Source organism: Bos javanicus, chromosome 1, assembly GCF_032452875.1.
Source record: "Bos javanicus breed banteng chromosome 1, ARS-OSU_banteng_1.0, whole genome shotgun sequence".
In the NCBI taxonomy this organism is placed as follows: Eukaryota; Metazoa; Chordata; class Mammalia; order Artiodactyla; family Bovidae; genus Bos; species Bos javanicus.
The window spans coordinates 130,874,592-130,897,653 of NC_083868.1; the positions used below are offsets into that span (position 1 = coordinate 130,874,592).

Genomic DNA, 23,062 nt, shown 5'->3' on the forward strand with positions numbered 1-23,062 from the left:
CTGCGTCCCTCAGCCCCAGGAGAGGCTTGCCTCTCCTCTTAATTCCTGAATATTCAGGAATTAATAAGGAACAGAGGATTCCTGACAGATCCAAAACAGTACACGGGAGGCCTCCTGTTAAATGCTTCCTGACAAGAAAGCAAGTAATAAAATGGTAATAAGTACACACCTACCAATGATTACTTAAGTGTCAATGGACTCAATGCTCCAATCAAAAGATACAGAATGGCTAATTGGATAAGAAAGTAAGAATCTTCTATATGCTGCCTCCGAAAGACACATTTCAGAGCTAAAGACACACACAGACTGAAAATGAGCGGCTGGAAAAAGATACTTCATGCAAACAGAAAGGACAAGAAGACAGGGGTAGGAATACTCATATCAGATAAAGTAGATTTTAAAACAAAAACTATAACAAAAGATAAAGGAGGGCATTATATAATGATAAAGGGGTCAATATGAGAAGAGGTTATTACACTCATTAACATATATGCACTTAATAGAGGAGCACCTTAATATGTAAAGCAGATACTAACAGACATAAAGGTAGAAATTGACAATAACACAATAACTGTAGGGGACTCTGAGAGCCCACTTACATCAATGGACAGATCGTCTAGAAAGAAAATCAATAGGGACTTCCCTGGAGGTCCAATGGTTAAGACTCTGTGCTTCCAATGCCAGGGGCATGGGTTTGATCCCTGGTTGGGGACCCCACATGCCATGCAGCATGGCCAAAAAATTTAAAAAAAAAAAATCAATAAAGCAACAGTCTTAAATGACACAAAGACCAGTTGGGCTTAATAGAAAAGATGAGTTAAGCTAATAGCTGATTTTTTGAAAAGATAAACAAAATTGATAAACTTTTAGTCAGACTTATCAAGAAGAAGAGAGAGGACCTCAAAAAATAAAACAAGATATGAAAGAACAGAAATAACAACCATTTCCACAGAGAGACAAAAATCATAAGAGAATTCTATGAATAGTTATATGGCAACACATTGGACAACCTAGAAGAAATGGACAATTTCTAGAAAAATGCAACCTGCCAAAAAGAAATACAATTTGAACAGACTGACTATTAGTAGTGAAACTGAGTTTGTAGTAAAAAGAACTCACAGCAAACCAAAGTCCAGAACTGGATGTCTTCACAGGTAAATTCTACCAAACATACAGAGAATAGCTAATATCTATTCTCCTCAAGCTATTCCTAAAAATAGAAGAGATGGAACACACTGAAATTCATTCTATAAGGCCACCATAACCCTGTACCAAGACCAGACAAAGATACTACAAAAATAGAGAAAATTAGGGCCTGATATTCTTGATGAATATAGATGCAAAAATCCTCAAAAAATATTAGCAAATCAAATCCAACAATACATAAAAAGAGGTATACACCGTGATCAATTCCAGGGATGGCTCAACATTTGCAAATCAATCAATGAGATAACCACATTAGCAAAGGAAGGATAAAAATCACATGATTATCTTGATAGATACAGAAAAAGCCTTTGACAAAATTCAACATCATTCCATGATAAGAACTCTCATCTCAGTTGGCAAAGAGGGAACATATCTCAACATAATAAAGGCCACTTATGACAAATCCACAGCTAATATCATACTCAATGATGAAAAACTGAAAGCCTTTCCTTTGAAATCTGGAATGAAGCAAGAATTCTTATTCTTGTCATTTCTATTTAACGTAGTACTGGAAGCCATGGCCACAGCAATCACGTAAGAAAAAGAAATGAAAGGCATCCAGATTGGAAGAGAAGTAAAACTGTCACTGTTTGATATGATACCTCTATGATATGATACTGTATATAGAAAGTATCCAACAAAAAGCTGTAAGAACTATTAAATGATTTCAGTAAAGCTTCAGGATATAAGATTAATATAAAAAATCTGTTGATTTTTCTATACACTAATAATGAACTATTAGAAAGAGAAAGCACAAAACCAATCTTGTTTAAAATTAAAAAAAAAAAATCAGATTCAGTTCAGTTCAGTTCAATCACCCCACGACCCCATGGACTGCAGCACACCAGGCTTCCCTGTCCATCACCAACTCCCAGAGCTTATTCAGACTCATGTCCATTGAGTCAGTGATGCCATCCAACCATCTTACCCTCTGTTGTCCCCTTCTCCTCCAGCCCTCAATCTTTCCCAGCATGAGGGTCTTTTCAAATCGGTCAGCTCTGCGTATCAGGTGGCCAAAGTATTGGAGTTTCAGCTTCAACGTCAGTCCTTCCAGTGAATATTCAGGACTGATTTCCTTTAGGATGGACTGGTTGGATCTCCTTGCAGTCCAAGGGACTCTCAAGAGTCTTCTCCAACACCACAGTTCAAAAGCATCAATTCATTGGCACTCAGCTTTCTTTATAGTCCAATTCTCACATCCATACATGACTACTGGAAAAACCATGGCTTGGACTAGATGGACCTTTGTAGGCAAAGTAATGTCTCTGCTTTTCAATATGCTGTCTAGGTTGGTCATAACTTTTCTTCCAAGGAGCAAGAGTCTTTTAATTTCATTGCTGCAGTCACCATCTGCAGTGATTTTGGAGCCCCCAAAATAAAGTCTGACCCTGTTTCCACTGTTTCTCCATCTATTTGCCATGAATTGATGGGACCGGATGCCATGATCTTTAATAAAATATATAGGAATAAACTTAACCAAGGAGATGAAAAATCTATACTCTGAAAATTATAAAACAGTGATGAAGGAAATCAAAGATAATAAGAAGAAATAGAAAAGTATCTTGTGCTCCTGGAATGGAAGAATTAATATTGTGAAAATGTCCATAATACTCAAAGCAGTCTACAGATTTAATATGATCTCTATCAAAAGAAGAAAGTTTTCATAGAACTAGAACATATAATCCTTAGATTTATATGAAACCACAAAAGACTCTTAATTGCCAAAGCAATTTTGAGAATAAAAGGACAAAGCTGTTGGTATCATACTCCCTGATTTCAGACTATACTACAAAGCTACGTTAATCAAAACAGCATTGTACTGGCACAAAAACAGATTAAATGGAATAGAATAGACAGCTCAGAAATCAACCTACACATCCATGCTCAATTCATCTACAATAATGGAGGCAAGAATATACAAAGGAGAAAAGACAGTCTCCTCAATAAGTCATGCTGAGAAAACCGGACAGCTACACATGAAAGAATGTAATTAGAACATTTCTTCACACCACATACAAAAATAAACTCAAAGTGCATTAAAAATCTAAATGTAACACCTGAAACCACAAAACTCCTGGAATAAACCATAGGCAGAAAACTCTTTGACATAAATTGTAGCAATATTATTCTGGATCTGTCTCCTAAGGCAAAAGAAATAAAAGCAAAAATAAATAAATGGGCCCAATCAAACTTAAAAGCTTTTGCATAGCAAAGGAAACCACCAAGAAAAAAAAAGACAACATACTAAATGGGGGAGAATATTTGCAAATATTATGATCAATAAGGGGTTAACATCCAAAATATATGAACAGTTCATACAACTCAGTACCAAAAAACAAATACCATATAAATTGTGTTTATAAAATGGCCAGAATACCTGAATAGGCAGTTTTCCAAAGAGGACATACAGATTTTTAACAAGCAAAGATGCTAAATATCATTAATTATTAAAGCAATGTATATCAAAACCACATCTATCACTTCATGCCCATCAGAATGGCTAACATCAGAAAGTCTACAAATAACAAATGTTGGCAAGGATGTGGAAAAAAAGGGAATCCAAGCACATTGCTGGTGGGAATGTAAATTGGTACAGCCATTGTGGAAAACAGTATGGCAGTTCCTCATAAATAAAAATAGAACTATCATACAATCCAGCAAGTTCACTCCTGGGTATATACATCTAAAAAAACCTAAAACCCTAACTCAAAGAGACACATGCATCTCAGTGTTCATAGCAGCATTATTTACAATAGCTAAGATGTGGAAGTAACACATATCCATCAATAGATGAATAGATAAAGAAGATGTGATGTATCTATATGTGTGTATATATAATATATATTAAATATATAATGTATAATATATAGTATTATTGCATTTTGTATACAGACATATACACAATGTAATATTACTCATCCATTAAAAGGAAGGAAATTCTGCCACATTTGCAGTATGTGAATGGACCTAGAGAATATTATGCTTAGTGTAATGTCAGAGAAAGACAAATACTGTATGATATTGTTTATATGTGGAATCTGAAAAATAAATGAATGTATATAACAAAACAGACTCACAGGTATAGAGAACCAAGCAGTGGTTACCAGCGAAATGGTGGAAGGGAGGAGGGGCAAGATAGGGGTAGGGTACAAAGAGGTACAGGATTTCCAGGTGGTGCTAGTGGTAAAGAATCTGCCTGCTAAGGCAGGAGACATGTGGGTTCAATCTCTGAGTTGGGGAGATCCCCTGGAGGGGGGCATGGCAACCCATGCCAGTATTCTTGTCTGGAGAAGACGATGGAATAGGGTCACAACGAGTTGGACATGACTGAAGCAATTTAGCATGCATGCACATTAAAAGGTGGAAATTACTGTGTATAAAATTGATAAGCAACAAGGATATATTGTACAGCAGAGGAAAATACATCTATTATTTGTAATAACTTTAAATGGAGTATAATCTATAAAAATGTTGTACACCTGGAACTAAAGTAATATTGTAAATCAATTATACTTCAATTTAAAAAAGAATATTAAAAAAAAAGAATGAGTCCCTGATTTCTGACTTGGATGGTGGTGCCTGGTGACTGTCAGGCACGAGATGAGGGAGACCAGGGATTTCCATTTAAAAAGAGAAGTTGTAAAAAGGGCAGACTGTGGGGTGTGTGGAAAGACAAAAGGAAGGGAAGGCAGAGAAAGAGAAGTCATAAAAAGAGGGCAGATAGTGGGGTATGTGGAAGGACAAAAGGAAGGGAAGGCAGAGACGTCTCAGGTAAGGAGGACACTTCCACCTGGTACAGGTTTCTGTTGCAGATGAATTTGCCCTTTCCACACTGGAGGCTTGGTGTCGGTTCTCCAAACCTTAAGAGTAGCTCCAACTGCAAAAACATATTCTTAGGAAAACAAATGGATGGAGATCAGAGAGCAGCAGCTTACTGCGAGGTTTCTGTCTTAGTCCGCTTGGGCTGCTACATGAAATGCTGCCCACTGGTGGTTTCTTCAACAGAAACTTGCTGCTCACAGTTCTGGAGGCTGGGAAGCCCAAGATCAAGGTACAGACTGGATTCCTGGCATGCCCTCATTGAGGTTTGTAGACTGCTGCCTTCTTGCTGCGTCCTCACATGGCCTTTCCTTGTGCATGTTTGTGGAGACAGGGAACTCTCCATCTTCCTCTCCTTAGAAGGATCCAACCCTCATGATCTCATCTAAACCTGATGACTTCTGAAAGGTCCTACCTCCAGATACCATCACATTGGGCTTAGGGCTTCAACATATGAGTTTTGGTGATGGGGGAGTTTGTGGCACAAATATTCAGTCCATAACAATTTCTTTCAGAATGGGAAGTATTCACTCTTAAGGCCACAGTCTTTATAAAGGTCCTGTGTCATGTGGCCTCTTGGCATATGTGGCTTCAAGATGTCCCCAATTCCTTACAAGAAGAAGAAATTAAGCATTGACTTACAGAGCTTAATGAGGTTTCCCTGGTGGCTCAGTGATAATGAATCCACCTGCCAATGCAGGAGACACAGTTTCGACCCTTGGGTGGGGAAGATCCCCTGGAGAAGGAAATGGCAACCCTTGCCGGTATTCTTGCCTGGGAAATCCCTTGGACAGAGGAGCCTAGTGGGCTACAGTCTAAGGGGTTGCAAAAGAGTCAGACACAACTTAGGGACTAGACAACAACAAATAGAATTTAACAGCGAAGCCCCTTTGAACAACCTGCCAGGATCAGGCTGGTTCCACTGACTTTTGTGGGCTTATTGCAGATCCTGTTCTCTATCCTGGAAGAGTGGCGTCTGTGGCACAGCTGATTTATGGAGAACGATTATTTCCCCTTGTATCCCTGCCCTTATTCCCCACCCCTTCTTTTAGCTGCAAGTAAATTTAAAAAGGGGGGAAATTACATGTGTGAATAGAGTAATTTCCAGGATAAATCCAGAAGCACATTCTTGGTAGCTATATAAGGTTTTGTCAACAGGAGCATGTTTGACTAGTATGGCTGTGTTGAGAAAAAAATTATTATCTCCAGAAACACGAGGTTAGAAGCATTTTTCTTGGAAATGCAGAATAGTTTAAATTATTGCCATGGGAAAAGGAGATTTTACTCTGGCATGAACTCACTGATTTTTAGTAACAAAAAATTTTTTCAAGATTTGATGTTGACAATATCACTCCTCAGTGTGCCAAGGGTTAGGCTGTGGATTCTTTCTCAGTCTGCAGCAGTGAACTGCCTCTGTCCAGCGATCTGCTCTCCAGTCATGGAAAACCAACACACCAGCCAGTTTCAGCTTCAGAAGAGTGGTGAAAGGAATTGGCAAGGTTGATAAGATATCACTCTGTGTATTGGTTTTGCCCTGCTAATAGCTAAATGGTTTAACAAGTTTATCAGTCCCACTGGTCTGACACATATGTTAGAAACAGGAACTGGGGTTTCAACAGCTCCAAAGAAAACAGGACACGTATTGTTGGCTTGAATATTTCCTTCTCGCAGTAAATCAGAGTTCAAAGAAACTACAGAATTAAGAGGTAGGCTTTTCATGTGTAATTGCACTCAACAAACATTTATTGTTTAAAAATTCCTTTAATGTTTCCTTCTTGACACAGTGGATCTTTTACAACAGAGGTAGTTCAGATCCAAACACCAAACTATTTCCAATTGAGGTGATCAGAGGTTATCTGTAGGGCCAACAAGTGGGGGAAAGCTAGGCTCTTCTTTGATTTTCTTCCCTGTACTCCCTTTTCTTTGCACTAGCTTCAAGCATCCAAAGAACAGCCTTGTAAAATAAAAAGAACATTGATTCAGAGTTTCTGCCCATTCTGTTAGCTTATTGCAGGCAGATTCTTTACCGTCTGAGCTATCTTGGAAGCTCCAAGAATACTGGAGTGGGTAGCCATTCCCTTCTCCAGGGTATCCTCCCAACCCGGGGTTTGAACCCAGGTTTCCTGCATTGTTGGCTGATTCTGTACCATCTGAGCCACTAGGGAAGCCCCATTTGAGGCTACACCAATCCACATGTCCTATGGTCTCATCACAGAGCAACAATTACGTAGGCTCCATGATCCACTGGATTGACCAAGTCTGGCTTACATTACAGTGTAGGAAGTAAGAACTCTCTTACAGGAGGCCAAAACTCTAGGAAAGGAGACAAAACAGACCTGGATGCATATGTGACTGTCACCAGTTCATTCAGACCCAACTGTTGTGTAAAGATAAAGAACTCTGGGACCATCTCTACTCAGATATCTGTATTGAGATTCCCAAGGATTGTTTGGCTGGTTGGAGAAGACCTGAGATTGGATGGTGAAGACATCTTCAGGAGTTTTAAACAGAATTAATGTCAGAGCGGGTCAAAGAGTAGGGACATTCCTTAGGTGATAGGTAGGAGAAGCTGTGGATAAGTGGCATCCAGGGTAAAGGTACTGATGGAAGCTGTGGCGTCAGTATCTAGGGTCTCCTGAAGCCCATCCTTGAGCCCCTAAGGGTCTGTGGAGTTCAGGATAGAAGCTGTCTCTGTGGCAGCTACCTGCACAGACAGAAAGTTAGTGTGGTACAGGCCAGAGAAGGCAGACATGGGAGCAGCCAGAAGGGAAGGCAGTTCTGCTCTGAACATGAGAGGGAAGGCTGGAAGAATCTGGGGATGTTCCTGGTAGAGCAGCTCAGATGACAGGAGACATCCTTGGAAAGACTCTACAAGGATATCAGGCTGTGATGCTAAAAAGGCCCCAGGCACCAGAGGCTGACTGCTGGCCTCTGCACCCATTTCAACAATTCTCACACAGGGCTGAGAATTTCCTTCTTAACTGTTCACTGGAAAGTATGAAGATTTCATTCATCTGAAAACAGTAACGACTTAATGTTTATCATCAGGGAATCCATGCCATCTACAGTACTAGTGTTCTATTTTTCTGCTCTTAGCCTTGGTGGAATCACTTCTTTGGCTTTTAGAGCCTTCTGTCTTCACAATGGGCCTGAGATCAGCACTGCAGAGAGGAGCAGAGGCTCTGGGCAGCTTGGAGACTTGCCCTGGCCCCCTTGACCTATAGTGGGTAGAGGCGTGATTCCAAGCTCAGTGCTCTTTCTGTTATACCCTCTACTTGGTCCCTGGTCAGACAGGTCCTATGTTTTGTGCTGAAGGTTTCCCTGCATCAGGGCAGGAATACAGATGCAGATGTAGAGAATGGAGTTGTGGATACAGGCTGGCGAAGGAGAGGGTGGGATGAATTGAGAGAGTAGCGTTGGCATATATACACTACCATGAGTAAAATAGATAGCTAGTGGGACGCTGTCATACAGCACAAGGGAGCTCAGCTCAGTGCTCTGTGATAACCTAGAGGGGAGGAAGGGATGCTCAAGAGGAAGGGGATGTATGTATACTTGTAGCTGATTCATGTTGCTGTACATGAGAAACCAACACAACATTGTAAAACTATTATCCTCCAATTAAAAATTTAAAAAATATATAAAATGTGAGCCTAATAGATGGGTTTACTGCAAGGAGGTCCAACCAGTCCATTCTAAAGGAGATCAGTCCTGGGTGTTCTTTGGAAGGACTGATGCTAAAGCTGAAACTCCAGTACTTTGGCCACCTCATGTGAAGAGTTGACTCATTGGAAAAGACCCTGATGCTGGGTGGGATTGGGGGCAGGAGGAAAAGGGGACGACAGAGGATGAGATGGCTGGATGGCATCACCGACTCAATGGACATGAGTTTGAGTGAACTCTGGGAGTTGGTGATGGACAGGGAGGCCTGGCATGCTGCAATTCATGGGGTCGCAGAGTCGGACATGACTGAGTGACTGAACTGAATGAAACTGAATAAATGGGTAGAATACTAGACTTGTAAAGGTGTAATGAATTGATGTTTACACTTTTCCAATATTAAATAAAATTCCTTGAGTGAGAAAAAAAAGATTTAACTGCATCACTCATGCTCACTTTCATCCCTGTGACTGTGACAAAGATCACCAACTACTTCCAGGCTCTCACCTCAACCACTTGTGTGATGGTGTTGGCTATCTTGAAAACAGCTAGAAGGCACCAGGATTCATGATCCCCATGAAATGTGGGCACTAGGAATGCATCACTCCCACTAATGGAGTCCTTTCTTTACCCCAGAGTGAGGACCAGGAGCTCTGCTTCCTCCACCCCTCCATGAGGAAGGAACAACCTGTCTATCCAGGGCTAGGGAACTTTGGAAAGATTCCAAGGACTCTGACCCTAGACCTGACAAGGTCCAAAGAAGAAATTCAGTTCCAAAAGGAAGAGGGGTGTGTAGAGACCCAAAGAACTGCTCCTGGGGAGCCTTGGCACATAGTGGGTTGAATAAAAGTTCATTCATTTTCTGTACGATGTTATGGAAAAACCCAAATGAACTTTTTGGCCAACCAAATAGAAAACAAGAAACCATCGATGAGTGGGACAGCTTTATTTTCCTTGAGCTGCTATATCAGGATCCAAAGTCTGCTTAGGAGGGAGCCTCTCTGTCCATACCAGAACATCCAGTGGATACCTATTCATGGCTGAAAGAAGGTTCTGGATGAAGATAGAGCAAAGGATAGCTCGAAAGAGGATTACTACACGTGCCTGTTTGCCTTCCCAGGTGGTGCTAGTGGTAAAGAACCCACCTGCCAATGTAGGTAGACATAAGAGACGTGGGTTCAATCCCTGGGTTGGGAAGATCCCCTGGAGGAGGGCATTGCAACCCACTCCAGAATTCTTACCTGGAGAATCCTCATGGACAGAGGAGCCTGGTGGGCTACAGTCCATAGGGTCACAACAAGTTGGACGTGACTGAAACAACTTAGAACACATAAAATTACACCTTTCAGGGGTGATGGGGAGCAGACCACAGGAGAGTCACACTGTCTGGGGAAATGTGGGGATTACCACATCAGTGGAGGGTGGTGACACTGACCTCATGAGACTGAGAGGAAGCCCAGGGACTTCTGGGCAAAGGCACCCTTCTCTTTGTGACCCCATGGACTGCAGCCTGCCAGGCTCCTCTGTCCATGGGGATTCTCCAGGCAAGAATACTGGAGTGGGTTGCCATGCCCTACTCCCGAGGTTCTTCCCAACCCAGGGATCAAACCAATGTCTCCTGCATTGCAGGCAGATTCTTTACCATCTGAGCCACCAGGGAAGCCCTTCCTGAAGCCACCATAACTGAAATCAGGGAATCAATTCTAGTTCCACATCACCAGGCCTTGGACTACTGGGGTTTTCATGTGTGAGCTCAGTTGCTCATCATGACTCTTGCAACCCCATGGACTGTAGCCCACCAGGCTCCTCTGTCCTTGGGATTCTTTAGGCAAGAATACTGGAGTGGGTTGTCATTTCCTCCTTTAGGGGATCTTTCTGGCTCAGGGATCACACCCTCATTTCTTGCATCTCCTGCATTGGCAGGCAGATTCTTAACCACTGAGCCATGTGGGGAGCCCTTGGGGTTTGTACACTACTTACCTATTTGTGAAGGTGGATTTTCTTTTCCTTTAACAAAACCTTTTGTTTGCAGAGCTTGGACAAACAGGGTTGTGTGTTGAAGAAATTTCCCAAGTCTCTGCCCATGATTTTGACTGAGGCCAAACTACTTGGGTGCACACTTTACTGGCTCCAAGACTATACTATGGATTCAGTTTTCCCCAGGTGAAATTGGTGCCTTGTAACACCCTGACAGGCCCACCAACAGGTAGGATTAGTGTGTGGGTCACCTGAAAAATCATGTGAACCCCTTGATCTGCAAGTCTCTGTGTTTGGGGCAGCTTAGTAAATAAAGGGAGGAGCTTCCTGGGAAGTTCTGGTGTTTAGCATTAATCTTCTGCCAATGATTTACTTCCCTTGGCACTGTTGAATTGAAGATTAGGTGGTCATTTATCAGAAAGTGCAGTAGGAAAAAACTTGTCGCTGCTGCTAAGGCCACGGGTATTGGCCAACTATAAGTTTCTGGCTAGAAGGTAAGCTCTGATTTATTGGATTTGTATTTTCTGAAAGAGTTACATGTAAAGCAAAAAACTAACTGCTAATGAATGAGATGTCTGCTCTCCTGGTGTTGGCTGGAGTTAGAGCTTATGTTGAAGGAGAGGGAGGTGCTGCAGGTATCCGCTCAGAGCCTAGGTTTTGGGGACAGGTAGACCCAAGTTAAAGTCATGGGTCTGCTAACTGTGTAATCTTGGCAAGTGATTTAACCTTCAGTTTGCTTCTTCTTAATTCTATTAGTTTTTCGGTAAGTTGTCTTGGATTTTCTCTGTAGGCAATCATATTTTCTACAACTAGTGATATTTTTGTCTCTTCCTTTCTAATATTCATAGTAGAAATTCTTTTATCTTGTTTCATTGCATTGGTTAGACTTAGCAGAATGATGGGGAAAATAACATTCATAATGGACATCCATACTACATTCCTGGTCTTAATGGGGAGGTTTCAAATGCTTCATATTAAGCACAATCACTGCTATATGTTCTGGTAGACACTGTCAGCTTAAGAAAGTTTCCTTGTGCTTTTAAAAAATCATAAATGGATATCAAATTTTATCTCGTTGTCAGCGTCTATCGAGCTAAAATGATCATACAGTTTTTCTTTTTTAATCTGTTAAAAGAATGCATTTCATTAATAGTTTTCCTACTAATTAATTATTTTCCTATTGCAAATCATCCTTAAATTTCTCAGGTAAAACCTAATCAATGCACCTTTCTTTTGAACATTGCTGGATTTGATTGGATCACATTTTATTTAGAATTTTAAAAATCAAAGCTTATTATTATTAAAGAAATGCAAACAAAAACCACAAAGACATATCACCTCACACCTGTCAGAATGGCAAGCATCAAAAAGTCTATAAATAACAAATGTTGGTGAGGAGGTACAGAATAGAGAACTCTCATGCAGGGTCCGTTGCAATGTAAATTGGTACAGCCTCTACGGAAAACAGTATGCAGATTCCTCAAAAAACTAAAAACAGAATTACCATATGATCTAGCAATTCTATTCCTTGGTATATAGCCAAAGAAAACAAAACCATGAATTTGAAAAGACACATGTACCCCAAAGTACATAGCAGTACTATTTACAGCAGGCAAGATATGGAAGCAACCCAAGTGCCGGTCAATAAATGAATGGATAAATATATATATATATATACACAATGGAATTATTACTCAGCCATAAAAATAATGAAATTCTGCCATTTGCAGCAGTGTCAATGCACCTAGAGAATATTATGCTTAGTGAAACAAATCAGACAAATACTGTATGATATCACTAACATGGGGAATGTAAAAAGTAATATAAATGAATGCACATGCAACACTAAAACAGACCCAAAGAGAGAGAAAACAAACTAGCAGTGACCGAAGAGTAGAAGGAAGGGGTCGGGGGGAGACGGGGGAGGGGATTAACAAATATGAACTATCCTAGATATAAAATTGATAAGCAACAAGGATATATTGTCTTGCAAGGGAATTATAGTCATTACGTTGTAATATTTTTATTGGCATATAATCTATAAAAATACTGAATCACTATGCTGTACACCTGAAAGTAATCTGATATTATAAATCAACTATACTTCAATTAAAAAACTAAGCTTGAAAGTGATATTCATATATTATCTTCTTGTGTACTATATCTTATCAAGTTTTATGAATATAATTTTTAATGAATAGTGTTGATTTTAGGGAGCAGGCCAGGAGAGAGGGGTGGACATGCTGACGAAGCTCCAGTTCTCCCTGTCGGTCACCCTGCTGTTTGCCTGTGGCTTCCTCTACCAGTTCACCCTGAAACCCAGCTGCCTCATCTGCTACCTACCTTCCTACAAGTCCCATCAGGGGCTGGAAGCTCTCCTGGGTCGTGGGCACAGCATCGTGTTCCTAGAAACCTCGGAGAGAATGGAGCCAACCCCACTGGTCTCCTGTGCTGTGGAGTCAGCTGCAAAGGTTTACCCCGAGCAGCCTGTGCTGTTACTTATGAAAGGGCTCAATAATTCCATGCAGCTGCCCCCAAACTCCACTTCCCCAGCCCTTTCCCTCCTCTCAGCAATTGACAACGTTTTCCTCTTCCCTTTGGATATGAAAAGCCTGTTTGAAGACACACCGTTGTTTTCGTGGTACACTCAAGTAAGTGTTTAGAGAACCTCAGAATCCCAGTGTTGGGAGGGACCATAGAAATTGGATCCAACCTACTCATTTTATAGATGGGTACACTGAGGATAGATGGGTGGGGAAGATCCCCTGGAGAAGGAATAACAATCCACTCCAGTACTCTTGCTTGGAGAATTCCATGGATGGAGGAGACTCGTAGGCTACAGTCCATGGGGTCGCAACGACTGAGCGACTTCACTTTCACACTGAGGATAAGGGCTCAGAAATAGGCTGAGACAGGGTATCAAAGATAAGCAAGAACCCAGATCTTTTGACTCTTGCCTGGTCTTCTTTCTATAGTGTTGAGTCCCAATTCAAGGAAACAGGAGAGTCTTGATTTAAGCTTATCTCTACCCTGCTGCCTTTTACTTTCATTTTATTTCTTAGGATGTCTTGAGACTACTCTTAATTGAATGAGTTTCTGTATCTTTTCTAGGTGTATAGACCACTCATTTTTCACTGACAGTTTTAAACCCATCTATGTTAAACTTTTTTTGCACCTGAGGGGGGGAAATTAGGCAATATTGAACTAGAAGATGATTTAAATAGATAATTCATGAAAGATCAGGTGGGTGCAGCTATATAGGATTGTGTAATATTGAGAGATGATCAAGAAACTCCTGGGGTTCTTAGGACTTTTGTAATTTTGTGCGAAATCTCTCTTTACCTTTCCCTTTAAAGGACACTTGTGGTGGCATTTACGGCCCATGGTAATCCAGGCTAATTTCCTCGGCTCAAGGTCCTTAAGTTAATCACATCGGCAAAGACCCTTTTTCTAAAGGAGGTAATTGTAGGTTTCAGGAATTAGGACCTGTTATCCAATCTACAGTATTTGTATAAAAAAAGAGAAAAATTCTGTCCCACACCCTCTCTCAGTCACCTAGGGACTGGGTGGGGTGTCCTGGATGGGGGACATGCTTGCATCTTGGGGGAGCTGGGCAGTGGCATTTTCTGCCCCAGTTAGCCACCATAGGATAGCTGGAGGCCAGCTGTAAGGATGACTGAGTGCGCCATCACCTGCTGATGATCACTGGACTCACTGCACTGATTTGAGCAACTGTAGCCCTTGAAGAGGAGAAGGCAATGGCACCCCACTCTAGTACTCTTGCTTGGAAAATTCCATGGACGGTGGAGCCTGGTAGGCTGCAGTCCATGGGGTCACTAAGAGTCGGACACGACTGAGTGACTTCACTTTCACTTTCATGCATTGGAGAAGGAAATGGCAACCCACTCCAGTGTTCTTGCCTGGAGAATCCCAAGGATGGCGGAGCCTGGTGGGCTGCTGTCTATGGGGTCGCACAGAGTCGGACACGACTGAAGTGACTTAGCAGCAGCAGCCCTTGAAGATGCCCAGAGATGAATACTGTGAACTTGGGGAGGGAATGAGCAACCAGAATCTGATTCCCCTTTCTGGTGCTCACCTCCAGGGAAAGTTTTATTTTACCTTGATGTCAGTCCAATGTCCACATCAAGGCAGGCTTCCTCCTCCTGGTTCTGTGTGGCTTCTGATATCTGGGTCTGTTCATTAATAATCACCAATTTACTAACAATCAACTTCAGTTATTTTTACTGAAAATAAGTGAGCCTCCAGAGTTAGACTGCCTGGGTTAAAATCCAACCTCTGCCTCTCTTACCTTGGACAAAGGATTGAACTTCTTGTTCCTTCCTTTCAATTTTTCACTTGAAAAACAGGAATAATCGTAGTATATAGGTACTATAAGATTTATTATTTTTTTTTATATTTGGCTGGGATGGGTCTTGGTTGCTGTGCTTGGGCTTTCTCTAGTTGCAGCAAGCAGGTGGCTGCTCTCTAGTTGTGGTGTGCCAGCATATCATGGCAGTGGCTTCTCTAGCTGTAGAGCACGGGCTCCAGGGTGCATGGGCTCAGTAGTGGCGGCACATGGGCACAGGCTTAGTTGCTCCTCAACATGTGGGATCTTCCCATACCAGGGATCAAACCCATGTCCCCTGCACTGGCAGGCAGATTCCTAACCACTGGACCACCAGGGAAGCCAGGTACTATGATTTTTGAGGATTTGTGTAGATTAGAAATTATAACAGTTATTGATAAATTTTAGCTATTATTATTCATGAGATTTTTGGCAATTGTATACAATATAATGCTATTAATAGTTCAGGTGAGGATTTTGGGAGTCTTAGCTGACTTTCTTTTGTTTGGTTTTAGAGCAGAATTTTTTAAAAAAAATGTTTATTTTGTCAAAAGCCAAGGGTCACGGTTTAATCTTTTAATCAACATGTTTAAATTTAGAAAAATCTATTTTGCTTTCTGTATTCAAAATCTTAGCATTCCACTTGGGAACACGGATATTTAATTTATAATGGTTTATTTCTATTCATTTCAAAGTCATTTTCTGTTCTGCTCACATTTTAGCATTTTTCAGTTGTCCTTGACTCCTCGGTCTCCAGCTCCATATCCAATTCATCAGCAAATCCTGACCAGCTTTATCGTTCCCATGTGCTCAGAATCTGACTACTTCCGTCATCTCCTTTATTGTCACCCTGGTCTACACCGTCATCGTCTCCTGCCTGGATTATTTCAACAGCTTCCAAATTTGCCTCTTTGCTCCTGCCCCCATCTATTTTCCATACCATAGCCAGGGTGACCCTTTTTAGACTAATTCAGGTCAAATCTCCTTTCTTCCAAACCTTCCAAATCATTTTGGTCTCTACCCCAGCATAGCATCCGCCCTCACTCCTGCCCTGCCCCTTCTCTGATCTTGTTTCCTATCCCTCTCTTTTCACTACTCTGCACTGCGGTTTTCCTGTTCCTATACACCATGAGTGTGTTCCTGCCCCAGGGCCCTTGCACTTACTGTTTCCTCTACCTAGAACCCTCCTCTCAGAGATACCAACATAGTTCATCCATTCGCTTCATCCAGGGTTCTGTCTGAACTGAAGATAGTGCTCCATCCTGTCCCCTTCATAACCCCCTTGCCTGACTTTCTTTCCAAGCCTTATGAAAACCCAACATATGATGTATTTATTTGTTTATTGTCTATATTCTGCCAGTAAAGATTTTTGTCTATTTGTTCACTTTTGTATCCTTAGCAGCTTAGAGCTGTGTGAATGGTAAATAGGCCTTTGATGAATGTTATTAAATGAATTAATCAGTGGACGAAGGCATGGATTTTAAGATTCTTTTACCAACTTTTCAAAGAACATAGATATTAATATGTCCTATAGTTTCAGAGTTCATTTTTTCCTTTATCAGTTCTCAGCATTTTTAGGATGTACAAAAAATTCTTTCTTCACAGTTTCATATTTGTGGTTAATTTCTATCCTGCTGAAAGCGACTCATGAAATCCCTTCTGGGTTTCATCTTTCTACTGCTTTTATAAAAAAAACGATTTCATGAAATCTTTAGAAGCTGTTAAAAATCTTCCTATTGATACTACTGCTGTAAACTTTTCACTTAAAGGCAACTTTTTTGGGTTGGAGGTAATTTTGATAAATTTGCAACATTGGGCTTTTGGCAAATAGATTTTTGGGAGGTCGACTTGCTTCCTCCTTAGCTACCTGTGCCAGGCCTCCCCTTTCCCCTTTCTGGGGGCTGATTTGTACCTGCTCCTGCAGATCAACAGCAGTACCGAGAGATTCTGGCTCCATATCAGCTCAGATGCATCCCGCTTGGCCTTCATCTGGAAGTACGGCGGTGTCTACATGGACACAGATGTCATCTCCATCAGACCCATCCCTGAGGACAACTTTCTGGCTGCACAGAAATCTCGGTTCTCAAGTAATGGGGTGTTTGGATTCCTCCCCCACCACCCTTTCCTGTGGCAGTGCATGGAAAACTTTGTGGAAAATTATAATCCAAATATTTGGGGCCACCAGGGTCCCGAATTGATGACAAGGCTTTTGAGAGTATGGTGCAAACTCAGAGACTTCCAGGAGGTGAGTGACCTCAAGTGTTTAAACTTCTCCTTCCTACACCCCCAGAGATTTTACCCCATCTCTTTTCGAGCCTGGCGGCGCTACTATGAAGTCTGGGATACGGAACCGAGCTTCAACAATTCCTATGCCCTGCATCTGTGGAACCACATGAACCAGGAAGGGAAGGCTGTGGTCAGAGGAAGCAATACACTGGTGGAACATCTCTACCGTAAGCACTGTCCCAAGACTTACAGGGACCTTCTTCAAGGTCCAGAGGGGTCAGTGACTAGGGAGCAGAGTCCAGGTAACAAATAAGCCAATGCTGGGTTGTTGGTGCAACACTGCGGATTTAGCCACTTCCTAGAGTGCCAGGTTTTCACCTGATCTCCACTTCCCTGGAGTGCAGAGGCTCATCCACATATCACTTACAGTCACAATTTTCCATGTTGTTTCACCAAAAAACCATTAGAACTAAAAAATGAATTCAGTAAGGCGACAAAATCAACACACAAAAATCAGCTACATTTCTAACCACTAATAACGAACCATCAGAAAGAAAAAGAAAACAATTCTATTTAATTTGCATCAAAAAGAACAAAACACCTAGGAATAAATTTAACCAAGGATGTGAAAGGCCTGCATATTGAAAACTTTAGGACACTGATGAAGAAACTGAAGAAGATACAATGAAACAGAAAGATATCATATGCTCATGAAGGATGAATATTGTTAAAATGTCCATTCTACCCAAAGCAATGTGCACACTGAAAGCAGTTTATACCAAAATTCCAGTGGCATTTTTTTCAGAAATAGAGCAAAGAATCCTGATATTTATGTGGAACAACAAAGGACCAGGAATAGCCAAAGCTATCCTCAAAAAGGAGAACAGGTTGGAGGTATCTTGCTCCTTGACTTCAAACTGTATTTCGAAGCTGCAGTAACCAGAACAATTGTGAGGTCAAAGACAGACCCACAGGCCAGAGGACCAGAATAGAGAGCCCAGAAATAAACCTACATGGATGTGGTCAGTTTATTTATAGCCAAAGGGTCAAGAACATACAGCCGGGCAAGTGCAATCCCCTCAGTAAACAATGCAAGGAAAACTGGACTCCATACTAAAGAATGACACTGGACACAGTATACATTGCACATACCACGGGCTAGAAACCTACACTTTTCCATGTCAAGATCTTCCTTTCCTGGGTCCTCTGAAGATGGACTCCCCCCAACCACCACCAACCTTCAACTCCCAGCAGTCAGTTGCTCACAAGAAGTTTCTCCCCTCCTTCCCTCACTTCACTTTTCCCTCACCGTTTTCTCCCCATGGGACCTCCTGGGGCGTGTCCTGAGAAAACTGTTCCTATCTGCATGGACACAGTGTCATGTTGTCCTCAAATTGAAACCTCAGCAGGTCCTCAGAAGACCGAGCACTGACAGCGCTGACCTGTGGTATGTGGAAGCGAAACCCGTACTGGTGCTGAAGGAGGCTGAGCTCCGCAACAGAGCGAGATGAAACCTCTCGCGAGCCCCCGCTTACTGCTCCCTGCAGGCAGTGGCGAAATTGCAGGCCCTGCTTGTCAGTTGGGATGGGTGGACTGTGTCTACAATAGAAATCCCGAAGACCATTGGTATATAAAATATAGAAGTTTGTCTCTCATGTAAAAGTAGTCTGAAGGTAGGCAGATCAGGGTGGGTATGGTCACTGCAGTCATCAGGGACCCTGGCTTCTTGGATCTTTCTGCTTACCATCCTTAGCATCCACAGCCCATGGTTCATATGGCCTCCAGCCCATCATTTCTGCGTTTCAGGCAGCAGGATGAAGGAAAGATGAAAGGTGCACTTTCCTTATTTTATAAATGCTTCCTGCAACTTACCATATAACATTTAACCTTACATCTCAGTGACCAGTATGTAGCTGCAAGAGAGGCTGGGACATTTAAGGAGGAAGAAAAAGTGGGTGTTATGATAGGTGGCTGACAGTTTTACTACATGTTAAATTTACTTCTGTAAGATTAATTATAGAGTCCGATAAAGCATTAAATTTACTTCTGTAAAATTAATTACAGAATCTGATAGAGCAGGGGTCCCCAAACTCTGGGCTGTGGACAGGTATCTCCTGTCAAATCATTGGTGGAATTAGATTGAAGTACACTTGAATCTTCTGAAACCATCCCCCTCCCCCCAACCCCTGGTTCAAGGAAGAATCGTCTTCCATGAAATCTGTCCTTGGTGACATATAGGTTGAGGACAGCTGTGTTAGAGAATTGGCTGGGGAAAAAAGAGGCTTGATTCCTACCCTTTAATTTGATACTCATTAAAGCATTCAGTCAGTAATATTAATTCTGTCTCTCTGTGTGCCAAGCACTGATGTAGATGCTGAAGATTCAGCTGGATCAAGCAGACAAGGTCCTAAGTCAGCTTGGACTGCAATAACAAAGTACTATAGACGGAGTGGTTAAACAACACAAATGTATTTGTCACAGTTCTGGATGCTGGGAAGCCCAAGATCAGGGTGCCAGCGTGGCTGAGCTCTATTAAAGATCCTCTTCCAAGTGGCAGATAGCAGATTTCTTGTTAAATCCTCGCATGGTGGAAAGAGGCAAGCGAGATCTCTGGGGTCCCTTTTATAAGGGAACTAATCCCATCCATGAGTGTTCTGCCCTCATGACCCAATTACCTCCCAAAGGTCCCACTTCCTAATATGATCACTTTGAGGTAGTAGGATTTCAACATATGAATTTTGGGGGGATCACATTCAGTCCATTGGAGGTCCCCAGTACTTAAATCTAATGACTGGCCATATCCCCTCTGGGATAGTCTCCTCTGCTCCTTAGGGTGCCTGCTATTCCCTTTTCTACTCCAGTTGTCTTAAAAAAGCAAATCACTCACTCAAATTTTAAAAACAGCTTCCCCTTCTACAGTCACATAAAAATTTACTTCCTCTTCCTAGGAGGTATGAGAATTAATATTTCTTCCACAAATAGTCATCAATCAAGATTTTCTAGAAAATTGTTTTGATAGTTTGCTTTTAAGGAAAGCATAAATTTATGTTTTTCTCCAGATATGAAGTGATGATGCTTTTCAAACTACATCTACCCATCCCCTTTCATTCTGATATTTCCCTCTTTGAGAATCACTGCTCTGACTGTCTTGCTAAAAAATAATCACAAGTCATGTCTCCTGCCCTAGCTTTGTTTATTCCCAGCTAACTGCTCTGGATTCTTAGGTCCAGTCTGATGCTAGAGTGAGACTTTGAGACTTGCTGCTACTCACTGTGGCGGTCCTCTGACCAGTGTCCCCAAAGTCCCTGCTGGGTTTCAGCTCACCTGCATGTCTCCATAGGCGTGTTTCCTAGCACTAGCCGTTTGAGGGTGGAGCAGGGTCACACACTGAACCTAATTTCCGCATCTGGAGAATGCATGGCAAATGCATGACTAATGTTCCCAATCACTAGGGTTTTGAAAAGTTTGATTAGAAATATTTTCAATATTTCAAAAATATATGAACTGTTTTATATGATGGGATCAAATAGGTCAAGCTGAATGTCACATTTCTTTATGCTGGGCTGTGATTATATGAATTCACTGTAGCAATACTGATAATTTGACGGTTATAGAGAGTTTTACCTGGCAGCAAGATGTTTTTGATTGATAAGACGTCAGGCAGAAATTAATAATGTATTACTTAATAAATGCAGTTTGTTTAGTGGAAAAGAATATTTCAAAACTTGGCGGCGATGGGAAAAATGCATAGACTAAAAGGTATGGAATTAAAAAATAAGTACTAGAGATGTAACGTACAACGTGATGATTACAGCTAACACTGCTGTGTAAAACACAGGAAAGATGTTAAGAGAGTAAATACTGGAGTTTGCATCACAAGGAGAAACATTGTTTCCTTTTTTCTTTTTATTGTATCTATATGAGAAGACGGATTTTAGTTGAAACCACTGTGGTTGTCATTTCACAATATATGTAAACCATGCTGTATACCTGAAACTTATAGAGTGATAAATAACAATTACTTCTCAATAAAGCTGGAAAGAAAACATGGTGGTGAGGAGGGTACTGGGCAAAATAAAAAGAGTAATGAGCCATCAGAAATGTGGATTCCAGATGACCCTGGGTTCCTTCTGGCCTTTGGTGAACATATGCCACACGTTTACATCATGATACAGTTTGAAATTAGGTCATGCGAAGGCAATGGCACCCCACTCCAGCGCTCTTGCCTGGAAAATCCCATGGACGGAGGAGCCTGGAAGGCTGCAGTGCATGGGGTCGCTGAGGGTCCGACACGACTGAGCAACTTCACTTTCACTTTTCACTTTCATGTGGTGGAGAAGGAAATGGCAACCCATTCCAGTGTTCTTGGCTGGAGAATCCCAGGGACAGGGGAGCCTGGTGGGCTGCCATCTATGGGGTTGCACAGAGTTGGACACAACTGAAGCGACTTAGCAGCAGCAGCAGCAGTGTTTCCCCCATGTTAACTTTTCTTTTTTCAAACCTGACACTCATTCTTAGAATTTCAAATGATAAGATTGCATGGAATAAAAGATGAAAGTCCCTCTTGTACTACTGTCAAGTTTGGTATGTCTCTCACTTTTCTCTGAATATATGTCCATGCTATTTGTAAGTAGTTTTGGCCACAGTCTTCCCAGTATCCCCCACTATCAGCTTATCTGCCCTAACTCTTCTCTCCAGGATCTCCATGATGCAGCAACTAACGTGTGAAGACTTGCCCCAGAGGGCTAATGACTGTGTGAGCATAATGGTTAAATATTTTGAATATCACCCCTGAATTTCTTATATGTATAATTAAAAAACATAAATGGATTCATATAATACATAGTATTATGTTAGTTGTTTTTTAATTTAACACTGCATATGTCTTGGACACCTTTTTTCATTAACAAAATATATTCTTCATAAGGGCTGCAGAGTGTTTTATTGTAGGATATATCATAATCTATTTACTTAAAACCCAACTGGTGGACATTTAAGATGATTCTAATTTTAATCATACAAATGGTACTGTAGTTCTGATTACCACATTTTGAAGACTTTAAAATTTGGTATGTGCTGTCAAATTGTTTTCAAAAAGGCTGTTTGAAATTTCTCATTTCCCCATCCTTCGCCAGTGCCAACATTCTACTTAATTTTAGCCAATATGATTGTTTAAAAATGTATCTAGTTATTTTACTTTTGGTGAAGTTGAGTTTCATATGTTTAACTGGTATGTTTTCTTATTCTATGACTTGCCTAATCTTTTGTTCACTTTTCTATGGGATTGCTTTTCTATTTCTTATTGATTTTTAACTGGTCTTTGTATATCATGGACACAAACATTTTATTATTTTGTTGCACTTTTTTTTTCAATCTGTCTCAGCCCGCCCCAACTAGTGTTTGTTTCTAGACTCAGAGAGTGGGTCCTGGTTAAACTGATCCTGCATCTCATTCTGCAATAGAGGAGAGAGTTTTCCTGAGAAAAGAGGTTTTTCTCTAAGCGCACAGACTTCTTCAAAGTAATCTTTTTCAGGGAATGGGTTAGAGAGTAGGTAAGAGGTTCTCCCTCAGTTCCAGCCAGTTCTTGATATGTGAGTGCAGGCTTTTTGGTGCCAGATTCTCAAATTTTTCAAGAAGAAACTAGTAAACCAGGTTTTTTGTAAAATGTCCTTCTAACTATATGCCTGTCTATATACATTGATACAGTGAGAACCCAACAGTACACCTTTGACCTCAAATCACTGCTGGGACCATCAATGGTCAGCAGTCCAGCCCTGGGAGACCTGTCCCCCACACACCAGAAGCCCTTTCAAAAATTGAGATCTGGAA

General features: G+C 41.3%; 1 protein-coding gene across 1 annotated transcript; it reads left to right on the top strand.

The window, feature by feature from the left end:
* Positions 1–10,830: 10,830 nt before the first annotated feature.
* A4GNT (alpha-1,4-N-acetylglucosaminyltransferase) lies at positions 10,831–22,074 on the top strand. The gene is made up of 3 exons (XM_061420846.1): positions 10,831–11,156; positions 12,876–13,313; positions 16,932–22,074. Exons 2-3 carry the CDS (start codon positions 12,903–12,905, stop codon positions 17,544–17,546), a joined length of 1,026 nt encoding a protein of 341 aa, XP_061276830.1. The 5' UTR covers positions 10,831–11,156; positions 12,876–12,902; the 3' UTR covers positions 17,547–22,074.
* Positions 22,075–23,062: the final 988 nt, after the last annotated feature.

Coding starts and splice junctions, on each gene's coding strand:
- A4GNT (XM_061420846.1), top strand. CDS start 12,903: ATGCTGACGAAGCTCCAGTTCTCCCTGTCGGTCACCCTGCTGTTTGCC. Junction 13,314..16,931: donor TGTTTTCGTGGTACACTCAA/GTAAGTGTTTAG, acceptor CTGCTCCTGCAG/ATCAACAGCAGTACCGAGAG.